The 22,479-nt window shown below is 59.2% G+C and overlaps 4 protein-coding genes across 7 annotated transcripts; all 4 read left to right on the forward strand.

The window, feature by feature from the left end:
- Positions 1–1,816: 1,816 nt before the first annotated feature.
- On the forward strand, positions 1,817–5,470 carry LOC142065176 (CMRF35-like molecule 1). Of its 2 annotated transcripts, none has more exons than XM_075111084.1 (7): positions 1,817–1,977; positions 2,980–3,160; positions 3,448–3,580; positions 4,095–4,204; positions 4,558–4,598; positions 4,707–4,817; positions 5,106–5,470. In XM_075111084.1, exons 2-7 carry the CDS (start codon positions 2,983–2,985, stop codon positions 5,178–5,180), a joined length of 648 nt encoding a protein of 215 aa, XP_074967185.1. In that variant the 5' UTR covers positions 1,817–1,977; positions 2,980–2,982; the 3' UTR covers positions 5,181–5,470. The 2 variants fall into 2 exon arrangements, with proteins under 2 accessions (XP_074967185.1, XP_074967184.1); XM_075111083.1 differs by having other exon boundaries at positions 1,841–1,977; positions 2,831–3,160.
- A 4,025-nt stretch (positions 5,471–9,495) lies between these two features.
- LOC142065150 (CMRF35-like molecule 7) lies at positions 9,496–11,481 on the forward strand. 2 transcript variants are annotated; one of them, XM_075111034.1, is made up of 4 exons: positions 9,496–9,677; positions 9,966–10,301; positions 10,749–10,836; positions 11,063–11,481. In XM_075111034.1, the coding sequence occupies exons 1-4, from the start codon at positions 9,596–9,598 to the stop codon at positions 11,427–11,429; spliced, it is 873 nt and encodes a 290-aa protein (XP_074967135.1). In that variant the 5' UTR covers positions 9,496–9,595; the 3' UTR covers positions 11,430–11,481. The 2 variants fall into 2 exon arrangements, with proteins under 2 accessions (XP_074967135.1, XP_074967134.1); XM_075111033.1 differs by having other exon boundaries at positions 9,516–9,677; positions 9,966–10,836.
- A 1,846-nt stretch (positions 11,482–13,327) lies between these two features.
- LOC142065493 (CMRF35-like molecule 6) lies at positions 13,328–14,147 on the forward strand. The gene is made up of 3 exons (XM_075111686.1): positions 13,328–13,340; positions 13,449–13,873; positions 14,010–14,147. The coding sequence occupies exons 1-3, from the start codon at positions 13,328–13,330 to the stop codon at positions 14,145–14,147; spliced, it is 576 nt and encodes a 191-aa protein (XP_074967787.1).
- A 1,117-nt stretch (positions 14,148–15,264) lies between these two features.
- LOC142065515 (uncharacterized) lies at positions 15,265–21,156 on the forward strand. 2 transcript variants are annotated; one of them, XM_075111729.1, is made up of 8 exons: positions 15,265–15,886; positions 15,992–16,333; positions 17,111–17,258; positions 17,933–18,051; positions 18,138–18,182; positions 18,744–18,796; positions 19,244–19,381; positions 19,658–21,156. In XM_075111729.1, the coding sequence occupies exons 1-8, from the start codon at positions 15,325–15,327 to the stop codon at positions 19,790–19,792; spliced, it is 1,542 nt and encodes a 513-aa protein (XP_074967830.1). In that variant the 5' UTR covers positions 15,265–15,324; the 3' UTR covers positions 19,793–21,156. The 2 variants fall into 2 exon arrangements, with proteins under 2 accessions (XP_074967830.1, XP_074967831.1); XM_075111730.1 differs by lacking the exon at positions 17,933–18,051 and having other exon boundaries at positions 15,268–15,886; positions 18,082–18,182.
- Positions 21,157–22,479: the final 1,323 nt, after the last annotated feature.

The raw sequence follows: 22,479 nt of genomic DNA on the forward strand, positions 1-22,479 counted from the left end.
GACCCCCTTGCCCTGCCCGTGGCAGGGAGGGCAGTGTCTTCCCAGCCACAGCCACCCCATGGAGACGCTGGCACAGAGCCTGGTGCCTTTCCCTGCCCTCTGCTGCAGCCTCCTCCGCAGGCAGCTGTGTTTATTCATTCCCTGCCAGGGTGTCTGCAGGACCCCAGCATCCACGCCTGTGCCCCGGCTGGAGGGTGTCGGGCAGGCTCTGCACAGGGCGCTCTCTGTTTCTGCAGGGGACGAGGTGCTGCGACTCCGCACCACACCCTGCTGAAGTGGTTTCTGTCTGAATTGCTGCACTTGCTTTCAGTTTCATGTCTTTCAAACTGACACTCTATTTAATTGGGATAAATACTACAGTCCCTTGTGTGACAGAACCTCTCACAGCAGCGCTCTGGGGCTCCTTCCTGCCTGCTCCCATCTTGTTCTTCCACTCCAGGAGCACCACAGGCTGCCCAGGTGGTTTGGGGCTGAGGTTCTAAGCAGGAGCCATCCCCTTTGCAAATCCCTCATCGACACCCCCCAGCCACACCCCTGCTGCAGCCAGGGCCCCTTGGCCCAACAGGGGTAAAATCGTGGGAGTTGCAGCATCGGTGCTGGGCAGCTGCAAATCTCTGCAGTGCCCTTGGGGGCAGGAAGGAGACCTGCCTTTGGCCACTGCAACAGAGTCAGGAACTCTCTGGAGGGTAACACGGTCCTGGGGGCTGCGGTGACAGGGAGCAACTGGCCCCGGACTGTCCCAGCCCCTGCCCTGGGGTCCTGCCCAGAAACCAAACCTGAAAGAGAGAAAGGGAAGGGGAAATGATACCTCTTATCTGATGGTGATAGTACGGTTGCGGCTTGAAAAATTTCCCCAGCCTCTCTACTGAAGTGGCTTTTTTAAGAACTACCTCTGGTTGCATTTGGGTAACCAAGCTGCCCTCAGAATCCCCAGCCAGCAAATGCCTTTGTAGGTGCCTTCACCGTGCATATTCCAGCCGGAGCCTCCACCTCTGAGCTGCTTCTCCCAATCCTCCTCCTGCCCCAAGGGAAAGGTGGGAAGGGCCCACTGCGCTTTGCCCGGCAGTGGCAGGGATGCCAGCACATCACCTCTCCAGGCCGCATGAAAACACCCTTGCAGGGTAACTTGGTGCCTGCCTCTCCTGCCTCTCCGGTTCCTGGGTGGGCTGAACACCTTTTTGTCTGTGTTTTGAAGAGCTCGACCCTCTGCCATATCCTGCAGCTCAGCGCTGCTGTCTCAGCAGCTCTCGTGTACCATCGGCAGTATACCATCACCAGGAGAGGCGGCATGTGACACCTTGGTGGGGACCAGATCTCCCACCCTGGCCTCCACACTCCCAGTCACACCAGTACTGGCTCTGGGCCACACAGACTCTGGGGCAGATGGAAAGTAAACCCCAGCTCCTCCAGCTGCTGCCTCTCACGCACACAGCCCAGAGCAGCCCAGCACACAGGTACCAGCAGGAGCAGAGCGCAGGCTGCTGGCCCATAGCAATTTGGCCAACCTCAGCATATGTCTCCTCTTGAGCAACAGGTTTTCCCCTTTGAATAGCTGAGCTTAATTTTACATCAGCCCTGAAACTCTTAAACAGAAAGTGAAGGCTGAGTTTAGCCTGTCAAGGTCTTTGCCTAAGCCATCCCCCTTCTCACCTCCCTGGCAGCCGGAGCTGCTGGGAAGGGTGCAGTTACGACTTGGGCTGCACAAGTTCAGAAAGCAGCGGTTGGTGCGGGTCTCCCTGGCCCAGGGCAGCAGCCGTACGCATTGTCCCGAGCTAGAGAAGTAAGGTGGCACTCGCGCCCTGGGGGGAGCGGTGCCAGGGCAGGAAGCCGAGGAGCGGAACTGTGGTAGTGAAGGGCGCCTTCGGCATGGCCGCTGCCGGGAACATGTAGCTCCGGGGGGTGAGAGTTGAGTCTGCAGCTGCCCGGTGAGCAGGATGGGGGAAAGGCTCCTGGTCTGGACCTGGATTCTCCTCCCAGGTGAGAGAGGGATCTTCTTGTGTTGGTGGGAGTAGGTAAGGGCTCACCGGGGCTGTGCCGACCTTCCAAAATCCACATCTTCATCCAGCAGTGATGGAAATGCCTCACGGATATATTTCTTCCCTACTTTCCCCTCTGCCAAGAGCTGATTAATTATTTCAATCCCATGCAGAGGGTGGCAAGCTTTTCCAACACACAGATCCCTAAAACCACCCTGTGGGAGGCTGTTGGGAGCCTGCAAATCCTGTGACGCTGCCGTGCCGGGTGGGCAGGGCAGACAGGGTGGGCTTGCTACCTTGCACTTGCCGGCAGCGATGGCTTTAACAGAAACCCAAACGCTTTGGGGTGTGTGGCAGCGTGCCAGGGGGGTTTGGCTTTGGGGTATGGCAGAGGTGAAGCTCCTGGGGGGCGCTGGGGAAAAGTGGTGGGATATTTGACATTTCTTCCAGTCTTTTAAACCTGACCCTGGGAGAGCCTGGGGTGGGACTGCTCTGCCCAGGGCTGGAGGGGCATCTCATCTCGGAAGAGCCCACTGGCAGAAGCAGAAGTGGATTTTTGTGGGGAGGCAAAGAGAGACTGAGCCGTTCCCCCCGCGCCCTACCTCCCTTCTCGGCCCCTGGTCCCACACAGGCTCCCCCACCTTGAACCCAGTGCACCTCCAATGCTCACCCCTGCACAGCTCCTGGCAGCCCTCCTTGGGGCAGGACCACCGGGCTGCAGCCCCGCTCGCTACGGGAGAGGTTTTCTGGGGGCAGCACGAAGCGACTCATGTGGCAGCGGGATGGGCAGCAGGCTGGGGACTGGCAGAAGGTGTGTGCTTGCCCAAAGGCTGGCACAGTCTCTGTCCCTGCAGGATGCTGGGCTCTGCAGGGCCCCAGGGAGGTGAGCGGCTTCCTGGGGGGCTCTGTGGAGGTACCCTGCGAGTACGAGCCGGAGCTTGTGAACGCCAGTAAGTACTGGTGCAGGGGCATCAGCTGGTTGTCCTGCTCCATCCTCGTTCAGACCATGGCCCCCAGGGTTGAGGTGCAGAGGGACAGGGTGTCCCTGCGAGATGACCCCACTCGGCACATGTTTGTGGTGACCATGGAGAACCTGAGAATGGAGGATGGGGATCAGTACTGGTGCGGGATCCAGGTAGCATGGTATGACCCCATGCTCCTCGTCAAGGTGTCTGTTCTCCCAGGTAAGTGCCTGGCATGGCTGTTCTGCTTTGATGGAGGCTGGAGGGGCAGAGGGAATGGAGAGTGGGGAGGCTTGGGAGGGAGGACAAGAAGAGCCAGGGTGGGAAGAAAACTCCCTCCCAGCTGCCTTTGGCCATCCCCCACCTCACTCCTGTGGTGCACACAGCCCCCCTGGGACCATGCCTGGGTGTTCCCCAGCTCCAAAGCCCCCAGTCACCAACCTCAGCCACTGCCCAGGGCCAGGTAACACAAACCACAGCGCTTTGCTTCCCATCTGTTTACACCACAGTGCCCAATACAACACACTATGACCTCCACATGACACAGAGGGAAGAGGCCACATCTGCTCCCACCTTCCCATGGACTCCCCTGGAGCTGGAAAACACCACGGCCACACTGAAAGCCACAAATCTGCAGGCTAGGTGAGTGCCAGGGCCACTGGGGAGCAGAGGGACCGTCCCCAGCACAAGGACCAGGCAGCCTGAGGATGCAGCATCCAGCTCCATCCTGCCCACAGGGCTTTGGGACCAGCGGGGTGTATCTGGAGAAAGCAAAATGTGATGCTAAGGGGGCTGCTGTATCCCTGCATGCCATATGGCTGCACTGGTTGGGGCTTCCAGGGTCTTTTCCCAGCTTCCACAGGACTGCTGGGGACCCTGACACCCCAGGCAGGTGTGTGCCGTGCCTGGGCACTTGTTCATGGAGGTGGGGGATGAGTCTATACAGCTGCTCAGGCCAAGTTGAACAGACTTGTTGTGTACATGCACATGGATCCCTGGCCAGTAAACCTAGAAGTCCTTGGAATATCCTTGCAAGCTCATGTAGTCTCATGTTCCCAGGGCTGTGCTAAACACAGGCATGAAAGCCCTCCCTGGGGCACAGGGCTGCAGAGAGGCCAGTGCAGAAGGGCAGTAACACCCTTTTCTCCCCTCCTAGCACCCCAACCCTGCTTGTCATGATCCTGACACCCTCCACTGTGCTGGTGCTGCTTTTGGGCATCATCATCGGCTGCAGGATGAGAAGACCATTGCTGCAGAGGAGCAGAGGTACCAGTGATCTGGGGGCCCAAGCTGTGGCTCTCCTCTGTGAGGTGGCTGTGGGGGTCCCCATGCTGCTCCCCAGCAGCAGTCCCCCCAGCCCAGCACACCAGATGCTGCCCTCCCACTCCCACCCCAGGGGTGAGCAGGGCTTGGGGTCAAAGGGGCTGGAGCCTTTCCCAGGACCCCAACCCGCCAAACCTCACAGTCCAGGGGCTCTTGGCAAAGTCAGGCCAGACCTGAGGTTGCACAGGAACTGATAGGACACCCATGGGGAAGGGCTCAGGAACCCCCAAAGTGCTCCCCTTCAGCAACGGGAGCTCCATGTTGGTCTGACCCCTTTTCTTTTGCTCTTCCCCCAGCAGCCCGGGCTGTGGGGTGGAAGAGGGACAAGGACCTCCAGGTACTGCAGGTGGGAGGGCAGTGGGATGGGGGTCTTGTGTTGGCTCCACTAACAAGGGAGCCACTGCCTGGAACCCCACTTGTCCTCAACACGCCTCATCCCCTCCAGGACACTGCAAGCTGGGAGCAAGAAGCAGATTCCAATAACGTCTATGTGAACAGGGAGTGGGAGCTCAGCTCGCCCGAGGATGACTATGAGAACAGCCCGGCCACGTGGCAGGTAAAGTGGCTGGGGCAGCTCCCTGAGCACTCAGCAAGTTACCCCATGGGTGCTCCTTGCTCCCAATCCCACAGCGAGGAGGAGCTGCCCCACTTTGGGGTGCAGCGAGGAGAAGCTGCCCTGCTTCAGGGTCACACTCCTTCCCCCACACCAGCCTTTCCCCTCCCTTTAACAGCCATCCCAGGCAGCAGCTATCAAACCCTGTAGGAAGAGGAACAAACTTTTAGGGCTCTAGCATAGGCAGACCTGCACAGTGCCACAAATCTTCACATTTCTCCCCCATTTCAGGACTTTAAAAAGGGAGTCGAAGTTTCTGTTTCCAGAGCTCCTGAACTGCAGCCGATCTACATGAACACCCACTGAGTGGCTCCACATTTGGCCCCTCGCTGCCAGAAAGCCCCATGTTGGGAACAGCCCTCCCCCGCAGCTCTCCCACTCTCCAGGGCATGTTTCCCCACTGCTTCCTCATCTCTCACTGCCTGTCCCAATGAGATTCCTTGTCCCCCGCAGAAGCAACCCCCATCCCCTCCATACTGCACAAGACCGGGGACCCCTGTGCTACAGAGTCCTGCAGTGGGATGCACCTGCCACCAGGCCAGCAGCGCTGTTTGTCCCCACCCTGTCATGAGGTTATTAAATGAGATGAGATTGGGATATTTGGGATGTGTTTAAAATAACCCCCAGTTAGGGATATCAGGTCCAGCAGCCCCACTCCCAGCTGTGGGGAACCAGGGGATGCAACGCTTCCACAGTTCTTGTTCTCAGCAATGAGGAGCATATGAGGAGGAAGGGGACGTCAGCATGTGCTCAGAGACGTGACCTCCTTCCCCTACCCGGCCCCAGTGTCTCCGAGGTGCCTCGGGAAGGAGGTGCTGCTGTGGCCAGTGTGGTCACCCCGTTCCCACACAGCCCTCAGACTTCTGCTTCTTCATTTTTACTTGGTGCATTGTTTCCTTCCCTCTGGGTCTTTGCACAGAGCGAAGGAGCTGAAGGGCAGGGTGGGGTGGAGGAGGGATCCTGGGGGAGCCTGGCTGCAGGGAGTCCCATCCTGCTCCCCCCACCCCAGTCTCCCACACAGCTGTCAGGGTTTCAGCTGCATATCCTGGGTGGGGCACCTGCACAAGGAAAAGCAGGTTTGGACAGGTCTCACCATCTACCCACACAGAATCACCCTACCGCAAAATGGAAATCTACTCAAGAGTTTTAGAAAGAGGAAGAAAAACCAAAAGGATGGAGGGAAAAAGAAGTGGGGCAGTGCTGCATGAAGGGCCTGCAGACAGCACTGCGATGGCAGCCTGGGCAGCGGGTGTCCAAGCTGGAGCTCAAGCTGGGGGGAAGCTCAGCTCCATCCCTGCCTGTCACAGGCCAGGGGAGCTCCTCCGGGTGCTGCTCGCTCCCGAGGGCAACCCAAGCAAGAAGCTCCGGTGCCAGATGGGGAGCAGGAGCACAGGGAGAGCCGCTGCCTGGACCAGCTTCAGCAATGCAGCCGTGCTCCCAATTTTCCTCTGAACCCCAGCATAGTCATACCTGGGATAAAAAAGCCAGAGGAGGAGGAGGAGGAAGAAGCCCCACACCCCACATTATCCCAAGCACTCTGTCCCAGCAAACACCATCGGCACTTGCTTCCCATCAGTGGCCAGGGAGGAGGCAGCGGTGATGGAAGAGGCCCATGGGACCCAGTATAAACTAGTGGCAGAAGTTGGGAGGGGTGACAGGTTGCTGTCTCCTGGGGATGCTTGCAGGTGCAGGCAGAGTGTGCTGGAGCCCAATGCAGGGTCCAGCCCCAGGCTGGTTTTGGGGCTCCTGGCACCCATCACGGCGCGGGCAGGACGGTGGAGCCGCCCATTGCACATGACAGCAAGCACTAACGCTGAGCCCCAGCGCTGAGGCCAGGGAGTGCCTGCCAAACTCACCTCTGGCAGCCAGATGACATAAAGCTGAATTTTTAGACCAGGAAAAGGGGTAGACACAACACCCCCTGCCCTTGGGAAAACATCTGGTTCACAGCGGGTGGAGGAATGTCTCAAACTGGGGAGACACAGCCCAGAGAATCAGGGGTGCAGCTGGGCAGGCAGGTGCATGCAGGGCACATCCCACAGGGATGCCGATGGGGCAGGGGCATGTGCTGGAGGGGACGAGCAAGCGTTCGCCTGCTGCCAGAGGAGACATGGGGGATCCACAGTCACCTCCAGCCACCAGTTCCCATGAGGACCTTCTTTTATGCAGCTGTATCAGCTGCCCCGGCAGCTCTGATGGATCTCTACCGCCGCAACGGAGCATTCCCTCCACCAGCGACGTGGTGTGAGCCTGGGGCACTGGGTGGGCACGGGGAAGGGCAATGGCTCTCACCACCATGGGCAGCAGTGGGTGCCCCTGTACAAGGTGGCTTGCACCTTTGGGGGTGATGCAGTGGGGTCCCAGGCCGTAGTCCCCACTTCGTGTCCCACCCTGCGGCTGGCCGCAGAGGGGCTGTGGGAGGGCACTGGTTCACAGGGCACTGAAAAAGCAAAGTCCCAGCCTTGTGAGGGAGAGAAGCAGCCCTGCTTCTCTTCCCTCACCTAGAGCCCCAGGGGACCATCTCTCAGCGCCCTGGTGCCCAGCACGGTCCTGCTCTCCCTCCTGGCTGCTGCCAGCTCCACCAGGCTCCTCTGCACCCGGTGCAGGAGGGGGAAAGGTAATGGTACTCGTGCACATCCCATCCCACACACACCCCAGTGCCCATCCCAGGACCTGGGGGACAAACCCACCCTGTGCGTGGGGCTGTGGGGATCTCCCCGCTCCCAGTGAGACAGAAAACCCCACCCCATGTCTCTTCTTTCTGGCACGCTGCCCTCTTGCACCAAAGCCCCCGCTGCCCCTGCGAGCCGGGCACTGCCATGGAGCTGGACCACGGCCCTGTCTATGGCAACGAGCTGGTGCTGGTAGAGGTGAGAGCCCCTGCTGCGGGCAGCGAGGGCAATGCGGGCAGCGCAGGCAGAGCAGGCAGCGGGGGTAGGGGCCATACAGTGCGGTTGCCCACCCTGGGCAGCCCCCCACACCGCCCAGCTGTGCCCCAGGGCTGTGGGGACATGCTGTCCCCTTGCCAGGGTGGCTGCAGTGACACGGAGCGGGACCCTGAGCTGGAGGATGATGGTATCTACACAAACACCCTGTGTTGGGAGGGTGTGACGGGGATGCCTGGCCAGCGTTGCCTGGGAGAAGAGGTTTCCTACTTGTCCTAGTGGAGCACCCCTTGTGGGCAGAGGGTCCCTGTGGGGCCACCCCCAGGGATGCCCTTGTGATCACCCCTGGGGATGTCCTTGCTGCGGCAGAGGAGGCAAAGGATTGTTGCAGAAGGCATTACAGATGCTGTCCCATCACTGTGGTGTCTCAGCGGTGTGACAGCCTCTACCCATGAAGCTGGAGCCCGAGGCCATGCTGGCACCGTCCCCCAGCCCGTGGGGCCCTGAGAACACCCTGCCCCTGCTTTGGCAGATTGACCCACACCTCTCAGCTGGCAAGAACCCACACCCCTGATTCCTGCACCGGCTGAGGAGCGGGGTGTTTTCCTGGCTTAGCAGCAAACATTGCTTTGGGCTCAGATAAATCCAATAAAGAAATTCCTCTGGGGGGAGGGCTCTGTCTGGAGGCGACAGGGAATCTGGTGCAGCCACAGAGCTGCTTGGCTGCTGTCATCCCTTCTGGGGGTCCCTGGGGCACCCCAGTACTGCTGGCACTACATCAGGAGGGGGCAATGGGAACCGACACTCAAAGCAAGGAAGGCAAGAGCAGTGGGGGAAGCGGCTGGAGCCCTGGCTGCCCACCCTTTCCAGGAAGGCTTATGAGCTGTAAGCATGCTTGTAACCTCCAGCCATTTCTTGAATTTACGTCTTGCTGGTATTTGCAGTGACTTGACTCAGCCGGTTTGCTGGGAATGATGGGGTTACTTGATGATCAGATGGAAAATCCAGAGCTTCCTCTTGCCATGGCAGGGGGACAGGGAGGGGACAGGATGGGGGGAAGGAGAAGCCTCAGCCTCTGGGGTTTGAGCTTTCTGCTCTTTCCAAGGAGCATTGAGGAAGAAAGCCGTCGGCAAGGCAGCTGCCAGGGAAGTGGCTTTGCTTTTTGTGTTTGGGTTTATGAAACTTTCAGTAGAAACATTTAATTTTGGGAGAAAAACAGCATTGCCACACAAAATCATGGGTGTGCCAAAAAAGGCGGTTTTGGGGGGAAATGAGACACTTCTGCTTGAGAAAACAAACAAAAGCATCCCCGCTCGCACTGGCAGCTGGCTTGGGAGCCGGGGAGCAACAGTGCAGCAGGGATGGCTGTCCATCATCCCCATCCATCATCCCCGTCCATTACAACCAGGAGAGCATCCCGGTGGCCCCAACTGCTCCATCCACAGGGGCTGACCTCCATTTGCTCTGTGCTGGACCCCAGCTCCCCACTCTGGCCTGGCCCCCCCGCAAAGTCCCCTGAAGCCCTTTGGGCTCTGTGCACAGGGAAGGGGCTGCGTTCCCCACTGGGATGGGCATCACGGAGAAGGAACCTGCTGCATTTTGGAATTTTTCTAGGACCCAGCAGCTGTTTCAGAGCAAAAGCAGAGAATCCCTCCCATGAGACACCACCAGGGTGAGTCATGGTCCTGGGTGAAGGGGAGGAAATAACCGCCTTTAAAAAAGACGGCCAGGGTCCCGGGTACACACTGCCCAAGCAAGCGACGGGAGAAGGAGCCTCGGGAAACTCTTGGGACGCCTGTGTGTGTGTGAACCTGGCTGTGTCCCACAGGGTGCTTCATGAGTAACCACAGGGAAAAATCCACCTCAGGAATGAGAAGCTGGAAAATGAGGATTTTCCTGGTTTGGACTCTTTTCCCAGGTGAGACTCGGTCAGGTGGTTCCCACCCCGCAGGCTCTGGCATTGCTGCAGAGAGGCTGGGATGGAGCCAGCCCAGGAAGCCTACTGCTGGTCAAGAGCCCAGCTGATACCGTCCTTTTCTTGTGGTCAGTGGATGGTTACAGAATCAGAATCACTGTGATTCTGTGGGTACCCAAACATAGCCTCCGTCGGGACAAGGTTCCCCCAAGCACCCCAGGCTCAGCTCCCTCCCGGTCCCCCGAGGCGATGCTGGTACGTGCTTGCAGCACCTCTCCCTGTCCCCCTCAGGTGGCTGGGCGGTGACGGGACCCGTGCAGGTGACGGCCGAGCAGGGCAGCTCACTGGCTGTGTCCTGCAGCTATGAGCAGGGCTACGAGCTCTACCCCAAGTATTGGTGCCGCCCGAAGTTCCTCTGGTTTTGCTTCACCTACATTGCCCAAACCAACGGCTCGGAGGGGACGATGACACAGGGCAGGGTGTCCATCAGGGACAACCACATCGCACGCTCATTCATGGTGACGCTGGGCCATGTCACGCCGGGGGACGCAGGCTGGTACTCGTGTAGGGTGAGGAGGAGCCTGTGGTTCAGCCTGGGGCACAACACCGAGGTGATGGTCTCTGCAGGTAAAGCCAGTCTGGGAGCGAAGCAGGGGGCATGTGGTGGAGCCTGTCACTTGGGACAGAGCTCTGGGGACAGGGCCTCCCCAGGCAGGGGGACACAGGGGTTGTCAAAGCGGGAACAAGGTCTTTGCAGGCACCGAGAGCCACTGGGGGCCGCCCCAGTGCAGATTTGGATGAGGGACGGAGGAGGCTGTAGGGAGCTTCATGCAGAGCTCCCGTTCAGGGTCTCTGCTTCCACAAGCCCATCCTTTGGGGTTTCCAGTCCCTCCCACTTAAAGCCCCCTTTTCCTTCTTCCTCCTCCCCAGTGCCCAGTGCATTGCCTGGGGACACCCATCTCCACCTTCTGCACCTCCACAGCCGAAGTCTTGGGGCAAAGACCCACCGTGAAGGGGGCAGGACGGGGTGTGGGGGTCTCCACTTTGCTCGGACTCTTTCTGTTTTCTTCACAGCTGTTTCAACCACAAGCGAGGGCAGCAATGTGAGCCCACTGGCCACCAACACCCTGTGCCCCATGTGCTGTGGGGAGCCTCCAGTGCTGTGAGTTAGGGCTTGGGGTCTGGGAAAGACCCCAACAGCATCCCCTGGCCTAAGACACCTTTTTCCCTGCATGCACCCCCCAGCCCTGGATCCCCCTGGTAGCGGCAACCCAAAGGAGCATCCCGGGGCAAGCAGGGTGGCTGGCAGGCATGCAAGTGCCCCAGTCCCCATCCTCGTTGCCCAGACCCTGCTCAGGCTCTAGCATCATCTCCTTTCTCCTGCCCAGGTCCCAGCTTGGCATCACCCACCTGCTGCTCTTCCTTGGTGCGAAGTTATCTGTGGCACTGGTCCTGGTGTGCGGGGCTGCCTGGGTGAGATGCCGGCGCAGGAACCACGACCAGGAAAACCTGCAGCTCCTCGAGGAGGCTGACAGCACCAGGGCACCGGGTGGCCCCCTCACCCCAGAGCCACAGGGACACCCTCCTGCACCCTTTCCCCCAACCCTGCCGGCACTGCACCAACCCTCACGGCCACCCCGCACCAGGAGCTGCTTGGCACTGGGTCCTCCTCCTCCTGTGAAACCTTGGCCCCTCCTGGCAGCCCCTGAGTTGGAGGGGGGAGAGTTTGGGGTGCAGAGAGCCTACGTCTGCTGAGCTGGAGCTGCCAAATGAAGACAATTTTGCAATAAAGCCTGGGTATCCTGCAGGTGCCTGTCTGTCTGTCTGCCTGCGGCATGGCTGGGGGAACATGGGGTCATAGGGTGCCACATGGGCACTGGCTCCACCACAGCCCCACTGAGGCCAGGCACAAGGAGAATAGCCGTCAGCCCTGCTAGCCCTGCCTGATGAAACCAAATCCCCACCTCCAGCCAAACATTTCCAAGCTTGCCTGCAGCTGAGCAAGAGCTGGGGAAAGGTCTCCTTCCACAACTATCTCCCCCACTACAGCGACTTTCCACCCTCAGCCTGAAAGCAAAGCTCACATGGCACCCAGCTGCACCGTGGGCTCCTTTTCTCATTAGTCCTGTTATTTTCCAGGTTCTGCAACGCCAAAAAGCGGGCACTTGCACACTGCTGGAACCTTGCAGAAACCCTGCTCTTCATGTGTGGCACCAGCAGCCTCATCAGGGAGAGCAGTGTGGCCACCTCCATCCCCCCCAGGGCAACGCCACCTCCCACATTTCATGGCACATCCCGCTTCACTGGTGTCCCCCAGAAAGCTTTGGAGGAGAGTTGTTTCTCTTCAGCATTGTTTAAGGAGCTGACATGCCCAAGGTGCCAGGAGCAGGCACGAACCAGGTGGCAGAGCCACGGGGAACCGCAGGGCTCCCAGGTTGTTCCCTGCAGGGGAATGGTCCCAGGAGCAATTGCACGGGGACACGCAGCATCCCAGAGGCCAGCCCAGGTGATGCTCAGGGCAGGGACCCCTCGCATGCAGAGAGCCGCTGTCAGGGGCCAGGGTTCAGGGCAAGGCACAAATCAGGGACAGGAACGGCTTGGTTGTGTCTCCACCAAGGAACACCCTCAGCACCGCTAAAACAGAACCAACTGTGGGCAATAAAGCTGCCTCCTCACCTTTGCTAAGGCCAGAGCTGCAATAGTACCAGCAGCAGGTCCGCGTGAGGCTTTGGTCTGTGCCGGGACCTGCCCATGGCTGTCGGAGAATGATCCTGTGACTCCCAGCACGTGTCTGGTCTCTGTGCATGGGCTGGATTTGTTCTGCCTGTCCTCACCTGTCCCCAAACTCTTCCTCACCCCTGGGAGCTTCTTCCGAAGGGTTTGCCCAACCCGGCGCAGGCTCAGCGAGTCGCTGATGGGTGTGGGAAGTAGCACGCTGTGGAGAACTGTCACTTCCAGGAGACAAGGGATGGGGAGAGGAGAGGGAAGCCTGGAGAGACCTGATCAGGGCACCAAGCGTGGAACTACTGACCCGCAGAGGGGCTGTGCTGGGGACAGTGCGGGGGGATGTGCGGGGCAGAGCAGCGGGGGCGGGTGCTCATGTCCAGCTGTTCAGGCACAGGAGGCTGGGGCTCCCCCTCGGCATCTCCCATGGGTGCCCACGCAGGAGCACTGTGCCAACCTTGCCCCCAGGCCTGGGGGCACGCTTGGGCTCAGGGGGTCCCTGTGCAGGGCTGAGCCACCTCTCGAGAGGTAGATCCCCCATGGGGTGCCCTGCCTGAATCAGAGAGGCTGGGTGGTGTGGCAGCGAGGCTGGGAGAGGCAGGACTGCAGCCCACGGTGAGAGCCATTCTGGGGGGCAGAAAGTGGAGCCCCTGGGGCAGGGGCAGGAGCAGGGGCAGGCATGAGATGGCAGGGCACGGTGGACAGTGCAAGACTGCTCTCAGAGCAGGGGAGGCAAGAGGTCAGCTGAGTCCAATGGAAATAAGAAACCCCACACTCCTGCTAAACCACCAGCCCCAACAGAACTGCTACCCCACCCAGAAGAGGAAGCAAAGCCGCAAAGACATAACATAGGAGTGTGAGGGGCAGAAGGGCTGCCCTGTGGCACAGACCAGACCAGCCTGCCCATGCAGCTCCTACTGCTTACCTAGATGCTGCTACCAGGTAGGGCTGAGGGGACACCTGGGGCTCCAGCCCCACACTGGACCGGCCTGTGAGGCAGGTGGTTTAAGTGCGGTAGCAGCACTCCCGCAGCTCCGTGTGTCTCTGCAGGCTGCTGGGCGGTGAGGGGGCCCCACACCGTGTGGGGGTTCCTGGGGGGGTCCCTCTCGGTGAGCTGCACGTACCGGCATGGCCATGAGATGAAACCAAAGTTCTGGTGCACAACGGGAAGACTTGTTTCTACCTGTGATACTGACATCGTCATCACGTCGGCGGGGCAGCCCATAGTGCGGCGGCACCGATTCTCCATCCAGGACAATCGCACAGAGTGGGTGTTCACAGTGACCGTGGAGGGCCTGGTCGAGGGGGATGCGGGCACCTACCTCTGCGGGGTGCGAACGGGTGTGCTCCAGCGTGATGAGAGTGCCGAGGTGGAGGTGATCGTGTCCCCAGGTCAGTCCCTGCACGCCCCCTCCCCTGCACAGCACCAGGGACCTCCCCGTCGGGGGTCTGGGGCCGGGCTGCAGGAGGAGATGGTACCGTGGGCGTGGGGGGATGGAGAGGGACAGGAGTGGGTCAGAGCCCAGCAGGCACCCGCTGCATCTGTCCCCTCCTGCCCTTTGCAGTCCGACACTCACACCAGCCCCTGTCTTCCCTCCGACCACCCCCCAGACACCCACCGCAGCGACAGACTCTCCGCTGCAGCCCCACAGCCCCTTCCGCCACTTCCCGGTGCTGGCTGGGCTGCAGGTGCTGGCGCTGCTGGCCATGAGCGGGGCCGTGCTCTGGGTCACCCTGCGGGGCGGCTGAGCCCCCGCCGGGGACCCCACGGCCCGCCGGGGCGGCTGGGCGGGGGGGGCAGCACCGGGACCCGCCGGGCCCTTCAGCCTCCGGTTGCAATAAAACTTCTCCGACACCGCTCCCCGCCTCCGCCTCCTCTCTCCGGGGTTCCCAGCGCCCCCCCCCGACGGGGCGGGCGGTGCCGCAGGCGCGTCCCCAGGGAAGGGCCGGGCTCCACAAAGAATCATATTATAGAATCATTAAGGTTGGAAAAGACTTCCAGGATCATCAAGTCCAACCGTTTACCCAACGCAACCATGCTTTCTAAATCATGCCCTGAAGTGCCACATCTGTGTGTCTTTTGAACACCCGCAGGGACAGTGACTCCCCCACCTCTCTGGGCAGCCTGTGCCAGGGCCTGACCACTCTTGTGGTGAAGACATTTTTCTTCACATCCAATCTAAACCTCCCCTGATGCAACTTGAGGCGGTTTCCCCTTGTCCTATCACTTGCTACTTGGGAGAAGAGACCAACCCCCCCCTCACTCCAGCCCCTCTCAGGCAGCTGCAGAGAGCGAGAAGGGCTCCCCTCAGCCTCCCCTTCTCCAGGCTAATCCCCCCCAGCTCCGCCAGCCACCCCCCAGCACACTTGTGCTCCAGACCCTGCCCCAGCCCCGCTGCCCTTCTCTGGACACGCTCCAGCCCCTCAAGGCCCTTCTTGTCCCGAGGGGCCCAAACCTGAGCCCAGCATTCGAGGTGGGGCCTCCCCAGGGCCGAGCACAGGGGCCCCATCCCTGCCCTGCTCCTGCTGGCCACACCAGTGCTGACACAAGCCCGGGGGCTGGTGGCCTCCTTGGCCACCTGGGCACACTCAGGCTCAGCCAGCAGTTCTAGTACAAACTGGGAAGAGCTGTATTTTCTGTGATACTGACATCGTCATCACGTCGGCGGGGCAGCCCATAGTGCGGCGGCACCGATTCTCCATCCAGGACAATCGCACAGAGCGGGTGTTCACAGTGACCGTGGAGGGTCTGGTCGAGGGGGATGCGGGCACCTACCTCTGCGGGGTGCGAACGGGTGTGCTCCAGCGTGATGAGAGTGCCGAGGTGGAGGTGATCGTGTCCCCAGGTCAGTCCCTGCACGCCCCCTCCCCTGCACAGCACCAGGGACCTCCCCGTCGGGGGGCTGGGGCCGGGCTGCAGGAGGAGATGGTACCGTGGGCGTGGGGGGACGGAGAGGGACAGGAGTGGGTCAGAGCCCAGCAGGCACCCGCTGCATCTGTCCCCTCCTGCCCTTTGCAGTCCGACACTCACACCAGCCCCTGTCTTCCCTCCGACCACCCCCCAGACACCCACCGCAGCGACAGACTCTCCGCTGCAGCCCCACAGCCCCTTCCGCCACTTCCCGGTGCTGGCTGGGCTGCAGGTGCTGGCGCTGCTGGCCATGAGCGGGGCCGTGCTCTGGGTCACCCTGCGGGGTGGCTGAGCCCCCGCCGGGGACCCCACGGCCCGCCGGGGCGGCTGGGCGGGGGGGGCAGCACCGGGACCCGCCGGGCCCTTCAGCCTCCGGTTGCAATAAAACTTCTCCGACACCGCTCCCCGCCTCCGCCTCCTCTCTCCGGGGTTCCCGGCGCTCCGCCCCGACGGGGCGGGCGGTGCCGCAGGCGCGTCCCCAGGGAAGGGCCGGGCCCGCGGCGGGGAACCGGGCGCGGCGGGGCTCCGGGAGCGGCCATGCAGCTCCTGCCGCTGCTCGCCTGGGTGCTGCTGCCAGGTGAGGCCGGGACGGAGCCCCCGAGTGGCTCCGGGGGGGCCCCGACGGGCGGGGCGGGGGTCGGCGGCGGTAGCAGCACTCCCACATCTCCGTGTGTCTCCGCAGGCTGCTGGGCGGTGAGGGGGCCCCGCACCGTGTGGGGGTTCCTGGGGGGGTCCCTCTCGGTGAGCTGCACGTACCGGCATGGCCATGAGATGAAACCGAAGTTCTGGTGCACACCGGGAGGACTTGTTTCTACCTGTGATACTGACATCGTCATCACGTCGGCGGGGCAGCCCATAGTGCGGTGGCACCGATTCTCCATCCAGGACAATCGCACAGAGCGGGTGTTCACAGTGACCGTGGAGGGCCTGGTCGAGGGGGATGCGGGCACCTACCTCTGCGGGGTGCGAACGGGTGTGCTCCAGCGTGATGAGAGTGCCAAGGTGGAGGTGATCGTGTCCCCAGGTCAGTACTTGTGGATCCCCAGGTCTAGCATTGGTGTGTCCCCTCCAGGTGCTGGGAGTAGGGGCTGCAGCAAGGGGCAGCTTGGAGGAGGGGCTGCCCTGGCCCAGCGCAGCAGCCCCAGGATGTGACACCAGGGTTTGGCAGTCTGCTGCTGTAGCAGATGCTGCTTTCACCCGTTCCCTGTGTGTGGCTCTCACCACAGCCCCTTCTTGGTGCCCCAGCTTCAGCCACCCATTTCTGGGGTGCTCCACCCTGCCCTCCGTGCTCCATTTTCCCCTCTTCAGATCCTGCTTGCCCTATCTTTGCTCTCCTTGCTTTATGTTATGACACCAGGGGTTTCCTCCCCCTGCCACGCGCCCCATTTCCCACTGTGGGGCAGCCAGTGCCTGTGGGCACCAGGCCCTGGGCTTACGGAATGTCCCTCTGCGTCCCCTCACCAGGGAGCAGCCCCTGCGGTGGGACACTTAAAAGGGGCTGCTGCGTTGATGCTGGGCTGGGCACGGGGTTCCCAGACCCCTTCCTGCAGCGTGAACTCCACTGCATGTGCATGTGTTTTGAGGGGGGGCGGAAACTGGGACTGCAAAAGTCCTCCTCCTGGGCAGGGGCAGGGGATTACAGCTGTCCCACCTCGAGGAGCGTGCTCTGGATGTGGCAGAAGGGACTCAGTTTCTCCTGGCATGACAGTAAATAGGTCACTTCTGACTTGCTGCAAAACCCACAGCATTTTCCCTTGTGGAGGCAGGGAGGCTGCCTGTGCTTCTTCTCTTCGTGTTACAGCTTCTTCCAGCTCCCAAGTACCAGTCAGCACCTTCAACTACAAGCTCACCAAGCACACCTATCTCTCTAGCTCGGTAGTAGTCCCCACACAGACAGCTCCCCAAATGCCTTCAGATGACGGCCTCCATGAGGACTCTGGCCCTGCACAGTGAGTACCAGCACCTGCTTGCAGCAGCCACCTCCTTCCATGAGGTCTCTGGTGCAGCTGGTGCCCTGCAACCCTCCGGGCTCTTCGCACCTCCCTTAAGAATTCAGACCTCCTGCTTTTGCCTTTAGAGACCAGCTTTTCATCCTCTCAGGCAGCCACTCCCAATGGGAAGGAACCAGCGCCCCTGGTTGCGTGGCCCTGGCAAAGCCCTGCTTGTCCCTTCTCTGACTTGCAGCTTAAGCAAGGTGCAGGTTAGGACCACGCGAGAAGTGGTTTCTGGCTGCAACACTGACCCTGTTTCCTTCCCCAAAACTCAGAGGAACCATTTGCTTGTGGGAAACCCAAGTGCTGAGCTGAGTCCTGTTCTGCTTTGTAGTCACATGAAGCCTCACAGAAAAAGTTGACAAAGCCTGAGACTGGAGTGGCAGAGCTTCCTCCCGCCTCTCCTGCCTCTTGGGGATGATGTAGGAAGTGGGCAAAGCTGGGGCTATCCATCAGGACCCTCAAAGGGTAGCTGGCACACCAGCCTTGCCTCGTTGCCCATTACAAGGGCAACAAACTGGAGCTAAACTAGGTGCAGGAACTGATCCTTAAAATAGCAAAGACGCAGCAGCTCTTAGACCTAAGCGTCCGTTTGCTTCTGTGGTTTTCCGTTTGCTTTGTTCCATGCCCAGCTTGCAGCCTGACCATCCCCGTGCCTGCTTCTCTTCCTCCCAAGACAAGCCTCGTCACCCACGGCCACTCCCTGCGTGCCTGCTCTGTGCTGGTTCCTCCCTAATCTGCTTCAAAAAGTGTGAGAACAGAAACTCTTTCTTTCCTGCAGTGTGATCGAGAACATCCTCACTCCAGGCATCATAGTGGTTCTTCTTTTGCTCGCAGTTGCTGCTGGCGTTTTGGTAATGCTGTCCAGGAAGAGGAAAAAGGGTAAAGCGAAGCTGTCGCTGCCACACACACGCTGTTTCTGCACCACAGCCCGTCTTTTGTTATATTTGGTTTTTCCTGTATATTTCTTTTTTTCTCCCCATTCCCTCCCTGATCCACCCAGTTCCTGGGCCCATCGCTGAGACCTCTGCCAAGGAGGTCTCCTTCCCCTGAGGGAGCGGTGGGACCGTCCCACAGGTCTGATCCCCACGTGAGCAGGGAATGGGAGCTCTCGGGGTGGATGCTGCCAGCGTGGCACCCGCTTGAGTGTGTCAGGGCACCATCAGCTTCTCCAGATGCACTCAGCTGTATAAGGCCAGGCTTGCACTAGGCTTGGTGCAAAGTTTAAGGCCAGTGTGAAGGATGGGGAGGGACAGGAGGGGACATCACTAGCTGGAGGGTGGGATCTGGTTTTATTGGAAGAACTGCTCCAGTTTAGATGTTTGATGGAGCAACAGGTTCCCTTCCTGCTTTGCAGTGAGATTCACAGCGGCAGCGCCATTTTTAATACTTTTTTTTTTTTCCTCTGGTTTCACTCATGACTAATGTCTGTGCTTCATACAGCCCTCTCCGGAGCAGCTCTAGAGATGGACAGGACTCGCAGCATGTCGCATACAGTAAGGCAAACTGCACAAGGTCTGGGGATGGTGTGCTCCGAGCACACCAGGGGAGGGGAAACATTCTACACTGAGCTGAGCAAACGAGCTGCCAGATCCGTTTGCTTTCAGCCACGTTCATGCCCTTTAAGCTGGGAGAGACCCTTTGGGCTCTGATCACCAACAGAAAGGCCCAACCAGGGATTTTTGTGTGACTGTTGCAGAGTATTTCTGGGAAGAGAATTTAGGATTGAGCTGAGAGTTTTCTCCCCAAGCCCCTCCAAGATTTCCCTAGGGGAATATTGAGCCAGCCCTTGCTGCAGGTTAAATTTCCCCCCCACCCGGTGCTCCAGCAGTCTCAGCTCTCATCAGGAAAGGCAGCAGGACAGGAGATGTTTGCACCCCTCCGGGTTGCAGGCAGGGGAGCAGCTGTAGGTTAAGAGCTCATCACTCTCCTTCACATGTCAGGAAGCGGATGCCTTGAACTATGCAGACATTAACCACAGCACGGGCACAGCTGAGAGCCAGTTGTACAGCAACGCCGAGGCTTTCTGCCGCTTGGCAAACACCACGACTGAATATGCAGAGGTCAAGCAGAGTGATAAGGTAGGAGAATGCAAAGCAGTGCTGAGCTTGGGGTGGGGGGTGGGAAGCCGGGGCGGGTGGGCAATGGTGTGGGCAGTGGGATGGGTTGGCTGGGATGGGTTGGCTGGGTCGGGAGGGCGCTGCAAAGGGAACATGCCAAGCTGGGGTGCAAATGACCCTGGATAATGTGGAGGCCCTCTCTGGTCCCCGCGGCTGCTCCTGGGTGCTTAAAACAGATGAGAGAGGTTTCAGCAACCCCACGAAGGATGTTTTCTGTTTATCCCCCTCCTTTCCCAGCATTTGGAAGAGGAAAAAGAGGCTATATATGCCCATGTGCAGAAGTCCCCACCGGAGCAGCAGGAGATCTACATCAACATGCCGTCAGCCCCACGTCCCGCAGGAGAGCCCTGCAGCTCAGCGCAGGGGGTATGAGCTGGCACCCGGCCCCGCGGGCTGCTTCTGCTGCCGGCAGCACCAGCGGGACACAGGCCGGCTTTCCGCTCAGGCAGGAGCTGGCTTGACAGCGGAGCGGCTGCTCTTGTAGGCTTGGACGTTTCCAGGGAGCAACCTCGAAGAGGGTGAGGTTGAACAGGAGGTGCAGAGCAGGGTGAGGATGAAATCATCCCTCTGCATTTGGAGACCTCACCCATACAGCAATGGTGCTGGGAATAAAAAACCTGCCCCTCGCATTGGGGTAGCCCGGGCCAGAGACCGGCCAGGCAGGGTGTGGAAGAGCCTGGTGGGAGGAGGCGAGGGTGGGCTGCCTGGCTCCCTGCACCCAGCACCCTCTTCGCTTGCCCCTCTGGCTGCGTTATTCATGCAGGCTGAAGCTCCCATACCCACTGATCGCCTCAGACTGATTTTTTTTCATGCCGATGCCAGGCAGAGCTGGCAGCTCCTGGGAAGCAGGACAGCCAGAAATGTTATATGCAAATGCTGGGGGGACCCGGCTGGAGGATCCAGTGCCTTAGGGTCTCGGTGCAACGGAGATGGCACAGGTACTTCCACCCCTGCTGTGCAGCTGCTGGGAAGCGGCTCCCCCGACCCCCCTGTCCCACAGCCCCCAGGGAGGTTTGCTTCTGCTCTCCCCACCACCACCCCCAGGGACCCCCCAGCTGGGAGTACATGGACGGGCTGTAACTGTGACCCTGCTCTTCTCTGCTTTCTAATAATTTATTATCTGGCACCCACTAACTACATTCTTCTGTAAAGATGAACGTTCTTCCGTATCACTTTATCAGTGACAGCAACTGAGAATCTGATGGGATCCAATGCCGTATTTAGCCGTATTTGTGTGGCGGTCTTCCACCTCGCTAAAGGGTTTATTGCAGAGTGTTGCCCTGAAAGCGGGTCCGGCCCCTTGCTGGCGCCCAGGTGGATTCCAGCAGTGTGGGAACCCAGATCTTTATGGGCAAGGGCTGCGCTGCTCCAGCACAAACCTGCTGTGGCACCGCTCCCCGCCAGGACATCCCACGGGGCCGTGCTTTGGGTGCGCTCTTGTCCCCAGGGTGCCCCAGTGCCCTGCTCTGTGCATATTCCCTCTGCTCCTGCCCAGCGCCAGGCAATTCATCCATCGTGACAACCCCCAAAAAACAGGTCACGGGGTGGGCATCTGTTTGTGAGGCCGAGTCGAGTGTGTTTCAAGGCTTCATTTGGAGAGAATTCATTAACTTTATCAACCACTGCAGAGCTTTTTTTCAGTGTTTTTGTAACTATTTCATTCGAGAAGCCATGCGGAGCATCCCTGCTCTGTCAAAACCAAAAGCAGCTGGAAGTAAATGTCTGTGGTACAATAATTGTGATTATTCCTATAGGTTATTCCTGTATAAGGTTATATTTCTATAGAAGCAAAATTCCTCCTGTGTTCGGTCAGGAGCTGAACGCACACAAGGAACGAACAGCGATGGCACGGACAAACGTCATTGCAACTGGTAATGAAATTGAGCATCCACCCAGATTCCAGCCATTGCAGGGAAAAAAGGGAAAGCAAACCCCTCCACACCCAAGCAGCCAAACTTCTTCTGCCACAAATTTCATGTGGAAAGGAGGAAAAAAAGAACATCTTATATTGCTCCTCCTGCTCCAACATTTATTATTGGAAATAATAACACCCTTCCCTGAAGGAATCAGGAGGAGGAATCGGTTGGATTTTTGGGGGGTAACTGGATCTCATTATGCCCTATCTGGAGGTAGTTTTCATGCTTTAAAAAAAGAACTAGATGGCTTTCTTAGAGCCCTCGCTGCAGCACCAAGGCACTTAGTGGTGATTCAGGGCAGCTCCCTGGAAGACAGAAATAACACCAGGCAGGTGAAGCCTCTATACTTTCAGCATTGAAGGGCTGACTGATGGTGGAAGCAGGGCTGGGAGCAGAAAACCTGAGCTCTTCCATGCACAGGGTCCCATGCAAGTGGTTTTGCCTGGAGAGACCAGTTTTCCCTTGCCACGGGAGTTCGGGCACTATAGCTCCGTGCAGCCGGGCTGGCGTCAGGGGCGGGGATGCTGATTTACACTGTGCAACTGTTGTAAAGAACTAAAGGGTTAAACTTGCAGCCTGAGCCATTATTAACCTAAACCCACATCCTGAGAAATACAAACGACTCTGTGAGCCAACTTGTGAAAGGAATTCAAGGTTCATGAGCTGAGAAACTTTGAACACCAATAACAGAAACATTCTCCCATGAGGAAGATCGAGGGATGCCACCGCCATGGAACAATGAAACCAGTGAGAGTCACAGGAACTGGGGGGAAAGTAATTCCACAGGGGAAGATTGTGACCCCTGACCTAACTGAGGGACAAAAGGACTAACACCCCACTGCTTTTGAGCATGAGCAGTGAATTAAAACCACTAGTTTTAAACTTAAGTGAATTAAAACCATTCGTTTTAAACTTAAGCGAAGAAGATACAGAGCAGTGGAAGAAGAGGATGCTCAGTCAGGCCAGCTGTTATGTATTAGCCAGGCACGGTGTAACTGTCATGTATAAACGTCAAAAATGGACTCCAGTAGGTGTGTGTGCCGGGCGGGAGGGTCCCCTATGCACCCGGCGCCAAATAGTCACACCTGCTCTTTAACAAGCTCGGTGTTAAGGAGTTTTATTCCCAGTTTTCGGTGACACAAC

Source organism: Phalacrocorax aristotelis, chromosome 16 (genome assembly GCF_949628215.1).
Source record: "Phalacrocorax aristotelis chromosome 16, bGulAri2.1, whole genome shotgun sequence".
NCBI lineage: Eukaryota > Metazoa > Chordata > Aves > Suliformes > Phalacrocoracidae > Phalacrocorax > Phalacrocorax aristotelis.